This window comes from Phocoena phocoena, chromosome 9 (genome assembly GCF_963924675.1).
Source record: "Phocoena phocoena chromosome 9, mPhoPho1.1, whole genome shotgun sequence".
Taxonomy (NCBI): Eukaryota; Metazoa; Chordata; class Mammalia; order Artiodactyla; family Phocoenidae; genus Phocoena; species Phocoena phocoena.
The window spans coordinates 99,486,329-99,497,163 of NC_089227.1; the positions used below are offsets into that span (position 1 = coordinate 99,486,329).

At 61.8% G+C, this 10,835-nt stretch overlaps 1 protein-coding gene across 1 annotated transcript; it reads right to left on the bottom strand.

The window, feature by feature from the left end:
- Positions 1-223: 223 nt before the first annotated feature.
- On the bottom strand, positions 224-5,749 carry ZNF467 (zinc finger protein 467). The gene is made up of 4 exons (XM_065884371.1): positions 5,716-5,749; positions 5,126-5,242; positions 4,202-4,315; positions 224-1,728 (listed from the first exon to the last, which is right to left on the bottom strand). Exons 1-4 carry the CDS (start codon positions 5,747-5,749, stop codon positions 224-226), a joined length of 1,770 nt encoding a protein of 589 aa, XP_065740443.1.
- Between the last annotated feature and the right edge of the window lie 5,086 nt (positions 5,750-10,835).

Here is a 10,835-nt window from a genome sequence, read left to right on the forward strand (position 1 = left end):
GTTCCCGGCAAGGATTCACTCTCAGCACTGTTTTTGTCCCGGACTGTCAAAGCCGGTTATCCTTTCCAGACTTCTCCCCAGCAGGACAGAGAGGGAAGGAAAATGGCCAGAGGCTGTCCAGGCCGTCGTGCTCCTCCGCCCAGGAGATGTCGTCGTCGGGCACGGGTCTCTGGAACCAGGGAACAAAAGAAGGCAAAGGCCTCGTTCCGGCCTAGAACGAGGCTCAGAAAAAGAGCGGGGATGCCACCACCTCGGTGGGAGTGGGCCAGACGGGAGCCAAGAGGTCAGATTCGGAGGTCGGGTGGGCGGCGCCGCCGTGGATGCGCTGGTGTCGCGCCAGGTGGGTCTTGCGACTGAAGCTCTTGGCGCACTGAGGGCAGGAGAAGGGGCGGGAACCCGTGTGGACGGCCTGGTGGCGGACCAGGTTGGTTTTGGAGCTGAAGCTGCGGGCACACACGGCACAGGCGTGGGGCCGACTGCCTGTGTGCACCGCCTGGTGGCGGCCCAGGTGCGACTTGCGGCTGAAGCGGCGGCCGCACTGCGCGCAGGCGAAGGGCCTGGCGCCGCTGTGGGCCCTGGAGTGGGCCACCAGGTTGGGCCGCGAGCCGAAGCGGCGGCCGCACTGCGCGCAGGCGAAGGGCCGTTCGCCCGTGTGCACCCGCCGGTGCCGCGCCAGGTGCTGCCCGTGGGCGAAGCCGCGCCCGCAGTCCGGGCAGAGGAAGGACCGCTGGCTCGCGGGAGCGCCTGGGGGCGCCGGTGTACTTCGGGGCGCGCAGGCCGAGGGCTCGGTGGCAGCGGCGGGGTCCACGGTGGCGCCCAGTGTGCACTCGTCGCACCCGAAAGGGCGCCCCTCGTCACGGTGCAGACGCTGGTGCATGGCAAGGTTCTTCTTCCAGCCGAAGCTCAGGCCGCAGTCGGAGCAGGAGAAAGGCTTGGGCCCGGGAGGGGACGGAGTTGGGGACGGGGCAGGGGACGTGGGCGAGGCGGACGCGTCGGGGGAGGATGGGGCGCGGCCGGCCGCCTCGTGGACCCTCTGGTGCCGCACCAGGTGTTGCTTGTGCGTGAAGCTGCGCGCGCACTGCGCGCACTGGTAGGGCCTCTCGCCCGTGTGGATGCGCTGGTGGCGGATCAGGTGCGTCTTCTTGCGAAAGCGCTTCTCGCACTCGGGGCAGGGGAAGGGCCGCTCGCCCGTGTGCGTCTTCTGGTGCGAGCCCAGGTGTATCTTCTGGCTGAAGCGCTTGCCGCACTCTGCGCACGGGAAGGGCCGCTCGCCCGTGTGCGTGCGCAGGTGGCGGGTCAGGTGGGCCTTCTTGCTGAAGCGCTTGCCGCACTCGGAGCACGGGAAGGGCCGCTCGCCGCGGTGGCTGCGCTGGTGCAGCAGCATGTGTGCGCGCTGCGTGAAGCTGCGGCCGCAGTCCGGGCAGGCGCAAGGGCCCTCGCCGCGGTGCAGCCTCTGGTGCAGCCGCAGGGTCAGCTGGTCGCGGAAGCGGCGCTCACACTCCCCGCAGCCATAGGGCTTCTCCGAGGTCGGAACCCACCCCGCCAGCGCGAGCCCGCCCAGTGCCCCTGGGGCCCCCGGCTCCAGCTTATAGGCGGCGGCCAGAGGCCCCAGGTCAGGTGCGGGAAGGGGGCTGGGGAGTAATGACAGATGCTGGGGCCATTCCACCTCCTCTCCTGCCTCGTGATCTTCCGCCTCCACCTTCACCTGCCGAATCATCCACTCCTCCCCTGAAAGATCAAAACAAGGCGAGTCTGTTAAGCCCCCATTTATTTATGCGCCGTTTATCTGCCAGTACGACCACTACTTCCTGGAGCCCTGAAGTCTAGCCTCTGCTCTTTCCACTGGAAATTCCTGGGAATGACCAAACCCAAAGATCACTGAAAGTCTGCCTCCCGCGCTCTGCTGCGGGGACGCTTTCGCCCCGGTTTGCCTGCCTCCCTGCCTTTGGACTAGCCTCCCCTTACTCTCCCTCAAGGTTCAGTCCTCAGGTTCCTGTCCTGGCTCATATGTCCACGTGGCCCCCCCAGATCTTTCTGTTCTGGAACCTCAACCTCTCATCCCCAGTTGAGCAACTCCCCTGCGTGTCCTGCAAACTGGTTACAGCTCAGCAGGCTTACCGCCAAACACCCCACCTTCCCAGATCTACCCCGCTGATGTCAACAGTAGGTCTACAGCCTCCTTCTCCCATCGGGCTGGACTCGGAACCTTGACCTTCACCTTTGACGCCCCCCTTGCTAACTCCTCCCCAGTGGCCACTGAGTACCCCTGCATTCCTTCCTGTGGTTTCTCAAAGTCTCCCCCTGCTCATATGCCCTTCGCTGCTGCTTCTAGGGCCAGGTGGGAAATCCCAGTTCAAGAAGAGGAGTGAGTTTACAGGACTTGGAGGACCAATGGATGGTGCCACCGCTGGAGAAGCAGGGAGGTCCCTCTTAGGGAGCAGGTTGGAGACGGGTTCCCCTGGAGCTTTGCCCGCTCTTGGGCACTGCAATGGCCCAGCCAAGAGGAAGGAGCTCAGGACCCAGACCGGGAGTGTCCCCTTGGGTTCTCCTCTGCCACTAAGCAGCAGTGTGACCGTGGTTGAGTCACTTAATCTCTTTGAACTAAGTGTGTTAGCTCGCTTAGGCGTAAAGGTGGGACCAGCTCATGGTTCCTAAATCTGGTGCCATGTCATCATCTCCCGGGCAACTTTCACAAAACGCATCTATGGGAGCCGGGCCCGTGAATCTGTTCTCTTTCTTTCAAGCTCCCCAAGTGATTCTTGTTTGAGAACCTTTGTACCGGCTGATCGGAGGTCCTGTCTGGCTCTAAATGTCTATAATAGCCTGAGCCTTGGTTACAGTCCACATGCAGTCTCACAATTAGATTTACTCCATCAGCTCCAAACAGCTACTCATCGTACTGTGATATCGCTTTCATTTTCACTGTGCCACTCTTCTACTGAAGAACCGTCAATAGCTCCCTATTATTTAGAGGATAAAGCAAGTTCTAGCTGCATCCGAGGCTCACGCCAACCTAGTCCAACTCTCTTAATACTCCCAGGCATAAACCCCTCACTTCAGGCAAGCTGGTCTTCTGTAACCCCAGTCACATGTCAACTTCCCTAGTTCGAAGTCTCTTAGCCTAGAATGTTTTCCCATCCTCCACCCTCACCCCCATCCAAGCTGGAGTCTACACCTCTCTCAATATGGAGCACAAGTCAACAAAATCTTTGACCAATCCAACGCACGAGGATCTCATAAAAACACTTAAATGTTGACACTTTTACACTTCCTTGTGACATGCCTTTATTGTAATTTGTTCTTTTCATTCTTTATTCTGGCTCATATTGGTATCATATTTCAGTTTCTGGAGGGCAGACATCTTGTGTTCTGTTTCTTTATGCGTCTAATAAAAAGGAGGATTGCCACCATGTACTGAGTGCCAACTGCAGATGGAGCCCTGTATACACTCTCTCACAAACCTTCACGAAAACCCCTGTGCAGAAGTGAGTCTTATTTCTCGTGAACAAGCTGAGGCTCCTCTAGCCTATCCAAGATCACTCAGGCAAAAATTGTGGAGCAAGGATTCAAACCCGGACTGTGTCACTCTAGAGCCCCTCTCTTCCCGCTCTACCTAACACAGCCTGGACCTAGTGGGCACGAAATAAGCCCTTGTGGAATAAGTGACATCACTCAAGCAGAAGGTGATAAAGCTGGTGGTAGTGGAAGGAAGTGACGGGTAGGACTGTGGAGAGAGAACGAACTGTTTGATCGCCTCGCGTATGGGGGAGATGCGTCAAATACAACAGATTCGGAGCATGTGCGTAGCATCGAGATCAGTGGAGATTTGGGGGAAGGAGCATGTCTGGGGAGAGACAATGAAAAGGTTGGTCAACGCCATATGTCTTCCTGGGAATCATATTTCAAGTTGTCAACAGGAATGAACTTTGGGGGAGACAGGCTGGGAAGTTAAGGCTTCTGGAGGATGTTGAGGTGAGAGTGTGTTTCTCTTTGGTGGCCAGCCTCTCTGATTCCTATTGTCTGTGGATGTAGAATTCCCTCTGCGTGCTGAAGCTCTACAGCAGAAAGGTGCCAGGGCCTGATTCATCTTGGGTTGGTAGAGCCTGGGGGGGCTGCCTCCTCAGATAGCAGCTCGGGAGCTGGCAGGCCCCTGCTCCCTCCGCCTGGCCCCCTGGTGGGATGGAGAGCTGGGAAGACTCACCTGGGCAGGAGCCCATGGGCTCAGCCTTCCGTGGTGCACATGCCCGGCCTCCTCTGCAGGGAGCTTCAGCTTGTTCAGTGGGGGCACCTTCCTCTGGTCTGGGGGCCTCACGCCCTGGCAGAGAACAGGCTACCTCAAGGATGCCGCAGACATCAGAGATGGACAGAGCTCCCCACTGGCGCTAGGAAGCAGGGGCTTTTGACACCCCGGTCCCAGCCCCACCGGCAGGATTGCATCCCACATCATACCTGCAGGGGCTGAATTCCCAGCTGCCCCAGGGCAGCCTCAGGCTCCTTCAAGCAGGGCAGCTGCTAAGGCCGTGCAGGTTGCAAGAGCCACAGCTGTGAGGAGTTTCTGGAATATGTGTGTGTAAGATAGTGGAAGCAAGGAAGGGTCCCTGCCCTGAGGCTTACATGAGGCTTCTAGGAGGGGAGATGGGGAACCTCCCAGCCACCAGATGGACTCCAGTTCCAAGGCAAATCATTAGAGGAGATTGGGGTGTCAGAAAGCCAGGTCCCCGCCTGCCTTAGGCATCTTCTCCCCGTATCTGCTTAGCTGCCTCCCTCACCTCTTTCCAATCTTACTTTCCCAATGAGGCCTACTTTCACCCCACTATTTAATCCTCCAGCCTGCCCCACCTGCAGTGGTCTCAGGCTCCCTCACCCTGCTTTACGCCCCCAAAGCACATAGCCTCTTCTAACACGGGTTATAAGTACACTTATTTCTACATTTGTAGTCTGTTGACCCTCTGCCCTCACTAGGATTAAGCTCCTGGAAGGTAGGGATCTTTGTCTCCTTGGTCACTGAGGTATCCTGAATATCTAGAATAGCATGGAGCACGTAGTAGGTGCTCAGTAAACACCTGATGAACAAAGGAAGGAAGACTCCGCCCTGAGCCACCTTCCCTGGTCCCCACTTACTTACCTGAGCATTTGCCCAGCGCTCTCTCTTCCCGGGGAGGGGACATCTGTTCCTGGGCATTATGGGACTCTTCCCCAGGCTCACTTTGGGGGGCCATCTCCGGCTGTCCCACAGAGAGTCCTGTTACAGGCAAAAGGATGGGTCCAAGTAAAGTACAGAAGAGGTGATCAAAGATGGGGGGGGGTCTTCCCCTTCCCAGCCCACCCAATGGGTTTTCCCCATGTGCTCAGGAAGGAAGGGTCTCTAACTAGGACAAGGGACAGGCAGGCCCTGCAGTGGCTCGGCCAGGTATCGACCTCAGCCCCCTTGCACTGCGTCAAGGACAGGCGACAGAAGGAAGAGAGAATAGATTTAAATATCCTGGTGTTCTGTGAGTACTAGCACAACCTCCAACATGGACCAGGCATTCTTCCTGATGAAATCCAAAAGGATGCTGCCCTAAAGAAAGGCTCCTCGGGTCTCCGGGGTATCGGGGTGGCAACCTCCTGAGGATGCTCTGCTGTCTGGATTAGGGAAGCAGCAGGCGTAGTATGCTCTCGAATCCCCCTATTCCCCTGTCCCCCATCCCAGTTCCTTCAGTTCTGCTGGCTCACCCAGGGACCTGAGGGCCTCGAAGGTCTCTCTCATGGCAACCCAGGATAACTCCTCCTGGGGATCCGGCCACAGACCCTAAGGAGAAATACAACCTTGTTCAGATTTTTCTCAGCTTCCACCTGGGTTCTGGCTCTGCCCAACCTCTCCCCGTCAGCTATCTCCAGGAGCTCCAAAGGTGATGTCCTCAGGTACAGGTGAGGGAAATGAGGGAACGTGGATTTCAGAAAGCAGAGGCCTTTGAAGGTGGACCAAGGCGAAGGCCATGAAGCCGTTTCTGAAAGCTAAGCTCAGGTCAGCTCTGGAAATCAGCCTGACACCCTCACCTGCAGGTCTCTCAGAGCCAGCACCGGCCCTTCAGCGCTCCCCACCCGCCAGGGCCCTTGCCTGGGGGTGTCAGGAATCAACCGATTCTCTGGGGAGAGGGTGGAGGGTGGGAGACCAGAGGGGAGAGCGGGGAACTTCGTCTCCTAGGCCCTCCAGCTGTCATTGCAGGAGCCGGTGAAATAGGAGCCAGCCTAGGGGCGGAGGTGAGTATCACTACTGGGCAACTGGTGCGGAGGCCCTCGGAGGAGGGTCCTCACCGGAGGCAGGAATAACTCTAGCTTCACCTCCCCCAAACCATCGCCCCTCCCCCGCGGGGCTTTCCCAGGCTTGGACACCCGGCCCTCGCGCCGCCTTCGCGGCTCCTCCTCCAGCGGGTCCCCTGCCCCTCCCCCAGCAGACTCCCCTCCCCCCCAGTCTCTGGCAGCCTTCCCTCCACCCTCCCCTCTCCCGCTCCCTCCGCCTTCCGCCCTCTCTCCCCACAGAAGCTGGCTGGCTCTCCAGCCCCGCCCCCTGCCCCGCCCCTCCGGCTCCTCCCCCTGCCCACAGCCTGCCTGCCAACCCCTCTCGGCCCCCTCGGGTCTGCCCTCCGCAGCCACCGCCCCCCTGACCCTCAGCTGGGGCAGCCTCCGCGGCAGAGCTCCCCTCCTCCCCAGGCCCAGGGACGCCTTTCCCTCCCCTGCCGGTTCTCCCCCGGCTCCTTCCCCCTCCCCGGCCGCAAACCCTCTCCCTTCCTTTCCCCCTCCTCTTTTCCTTCCTCCCCAACACCGCCCTCCTCCTCCCGGCTCTCCCCTCCCCTCTCCCTCTCCTCCCCCACTCTGGTTTCCTTTCCTCTCTTCACCTCAGTTCCCTTCCACCCCCCCCCGCCCCGCTCCCCAGCCCTCCTCCTTCTCTCCCCACACCACCCTCTCCCTCCCTCCTCCCTCCTCCCTCCCTCCTTCCCTCCTGCAGCTCTCCTTCCCCTCCGAGGCCCCGTCTCCCTTCCCCCTCTGCCTCCCCTGCGGGCTCTCGCTTCCCTTCCTTCCTGGTCCCCACTCCCCAGAACTGCTCTTCCCCTCCCCCTTCCAGTCCGCCCCCACCCCCCCGAGCTCCCGCCTAGTCGCCCGGCCCCCAGCAAGCCTCGGGTGTGAGGCTCAGCGCTCCCTCCGACTGCCTCGCCGGCCCTGCCCTCCCCGCCCCTGCCTCCCAACCCACCTCCACGTCCCTCCCCTCCCTCTCCGGGGCTCCGTTCCCCATTTCTGCTCCCCACTGACTTCTCACCCCTCCCAAGGTTTCCTGTCGCCCAGACCCCTCCCACCCCCCTCCCCGCCTCCGTCTGTCCCCCGGAGCCCCTCCGCCTGGAGCTCACTACACGTCCCGACGCCCTCCCGGCTCCCGGGCTCACCTGTCAGCGCCCTTCTCGCGCCCCTCCCGAACGCCCGATCCCCGCGCCTCGACTCCCGCCCGTGCCCCTCGGCCCCCTCCCACACACCCTGCCCCCTCTCCGGAGACGCCCCACTCCCTGCCCGGGGCCTCCCACCCTTTCCCACCTGACTCCCACCCGGACCCCTCTCCCCAGCCCCCGCCCATCCCTCCGGATGCCGCCTCTCCGCTCTCCTCAAAGCCCTGACCCCCGAGCCGGCCCTCCTCCCCGGTCCCACCCCTCCCCTCTCCGGCCCTCGCCGCTCCTCTGCCCTCGCTCCCCTCCAGCCCCACCCCACCCCTGCTGCGCTCCAGGCGCCCGCACCCCCGGGGCTGTCACCTGCGCCGCACGGGCGGTGGCTGCGAGTGCGGGTGTGGCGGGGAAGCGGCGGAGCGCCCGCCCTGGGCGCCTCCACGGTCTCCCCGCTGCCGCCCGGACCCCGGCGCCCCGGCCTCCTGCCCCCGCGGGCTCGGCTCGCGATGGCGCCCGCCGCTTGCTGTCCGGGTGCGGACTGCCCGGAGACTGACAGACTGACAGCCCCGAAACTTCGCGGGGAGGGGAGAGGAAAAGACGCGGAGGGAGCGGGAGCGGGGAAGCGGCGCCCGGGTGGGGGAGGGAGCGAGGAGGCGGGAGGGGGCAGCGGGGCAGCCAGTGGGGGAGGTCGGGGACAGGGTGCCCAGGAGTGGAGAGGGTGCCCAGCGGGTTAGGCGGGCAGGTGAGGGTCTGGAGGAACGACGGCCCGCAGTAGGTGATGGCAAGTGGGAGCTAAGGAGGGAGGGGAAGGGGTGGGGGGGAGAGGAGTGCGGGGGGAAGGGGTGGAGGAGGGAGAGGAGGCAAGGAGGAAGGGCACTCGGGCTGCGAGGGAGGGTGCCGGCAGGCGCGGAGGGAGGAGCCAGGGGAAAGGTGGAGCGCGGGGCGTCGGGGGGCGGTGTGGAGTTGGGGGGAAAAGGAGGGGGCCTGTTAAGGGGAAGGGAGCTAGCGTCTGCGCTGCTGTCTTTGAATCGCAAGTGCACGGCGGAATGTGTTTGCGCCGCGCTCCCGCGGCGGGATCGAGTCCCCGACTGTCGGTCGGTGGGGTCGGTCTGGGAAACTGCGGCCCTGCCCCGGCTCTCCACCCTGATCCCACTCGGATCCACCCAGACCCGTACCCCCCCGCCCCCCACCGATCTTAGACCCACCGCGGGAGCCGGGTCCCTTGGGGGCGGTGAGGAGAGCCCGAAGGAGACCAGGCTGGGCCCCAGTGCCTGCTCAGAACGTGACCTTCGAAGTAGAAATTGGGATGGGGGCTTTGAACCAGGTCACCTGGAAAAAGGCAGGGCTGGCGAGGAGGCGTCGGGGGGTGAGGCCGGAGTTTGATGGGGTGAAGACTCCCCAGGACGGCATCCAGGGGAGCCGCTGCTGATGAGAGGGCAGAGTCCCCTGGGCGTGGTGGGGAGCGGATCCTCCTACCCGGCTGGAAACCTGCCAGTCGGGTGTGGAGGGGTGCCCTCAGCCCTCAGTCATCCCTGCCCCTGGTTGTGACATTTCTCTTCAGCTTTGCCACTTGGGCACCCCAACCCCCTGAAAGCTCCTCGTATCCCGTCCTCCTCCATCTAAAATGTGGGCTGGTTATTCCAGGCCTCCCTCTAATCTCTTTCTCCAATCTCCTCTGGGTTCCAGCTTCCTCCCTCCTGGCCTCTTTAGAGGGAAGGATGTGACTTGTATTTCTCCCCAATCCGCGTGTGGCTTTTCCGGGAGGGGTGGGGATGACTCGGTGTGAAGAGCAGCCTCCCCTGGCTTCCACACCCCATCACCTGGAGGGGACACCAGGGCACAGAGAAGCACAGCGTGTAGCAGGGGCACATCAGCGTTTGTTGATGCTTAGGGTGAGGGGACAGGAACAGGTGGTGCCTGGAAGAGCACAGGGTGCCTTGGAATCAGCTGTGGAGGGCTCTTCTACCTTCTGTATGGGCTGCTTCAGCCACTCAGTGTGTGGCCTGGTCATCGGGCTGCAGGACGGCCCTGGGAGCAGAACACGTCACTGTGTGCCAGGATGGGGCACAGGCACCTCGGTCTGTGCTTGTAAGACCTGCAGTGCGAGTGTGTGTTAGGTGCCAGAGGGAGAGTGTCCAGGTGTGCGTGTGTGAGAGGCTGGGAACAGCTGGGTGTCCACGGCCTGACCCTGGACCTTTGCGAGGACCCCCTCCGAGAGCTCCCTGAGGGATTCACCGCGCCTTCTCCTGCCCCAGGACGAAGGGCCGGCCCGGAAGAATGCCTGGCAGGGCTCTGGTTCCCGGCAGCCCCCCCCCAACCCTGCCCACCACAGGTGGGGTGACTGTGTGGGATGCTTGGAGGCACATCAGGTTTAGGGGTCGGAGGGTTACAGGATCTGAGGCCCAGGCCACATTCCAGCCTGGGTGTCCTCGGAGCTGGTAACCGGTAACCAGGATGTAACCAGGATTCCCCTGGGGAGCGAGCTGCTGCCTAGCCCTCTTCCAACCGGATGCTCAGCTCAGATGATCCCATCCGGTTGCCCTGCCCGCAGGCCCCTCTGCCCCCTGCCCCCCACACTTTCTAGCCCAGGCACTCCTCCCTGAGGCTGGCTCTCCTTCCCCTACCTGGGCTTCCTGGTTCTGGATCCCAGGGACCCTAGGAGAGCAGGTGGACCCCCCGCCAGCCACAGATGATCACCCTCAGTAAGAAGTCAGACCACACAGAGGGAAGGGCGCACGCCACCCCCTGTCCGCAAACAGTCCAATCGCCCTGGAAACCCCATTCCTTCTGCTCACTGACCCTCGTTTCTGGAGTGCTTGGCAGGAGAAGCAGGAAAGGGACAGGGGAGAGGCTCGTACACTCAGGATTTGAGGGCTGGAAGGCCGTGGCCCTGTGACTCTTAACACTATTGTGGGGTCACGGCCCCCCTTAAGAATCTAATAAAAGTTATGGAACTGTCATCAGAAAAACGTGCACACACACAATTTCAAAGTATTCGTGGAGCCCCTGTCCCACCTCTGATTCCCCAGGAGGCCCCTGAGGTTTCTACTGGTAAGGAAATTGAGTCCCAGAAAGAGAGTGAGGCTTGCCCCTGTCCACGTTAATGGGTGGTAGGGCTTGAGAGTGTACTATCAGGGACACACGGGCCCCCCATCACACACACACACACACACACACCAGGAAGGGGATTGTTTGGCTGTGACCTGGGACACACGGACCCCCCATCACACACACATACACACACACACACACACACACACACTCACTCACACACACACAGGAAGGGGATTGTTTCCAGGGAGAGCTGGCCTCAGCTGGCCTCTGAGGGGATTGCGCGATGTGTAGGCAGGTCCAATCTGGTTCTGGGCAGCTGGGCATGGGGCTGAGATAACACCTCCCCAGTGCCACGGGCCTCACGCTCGC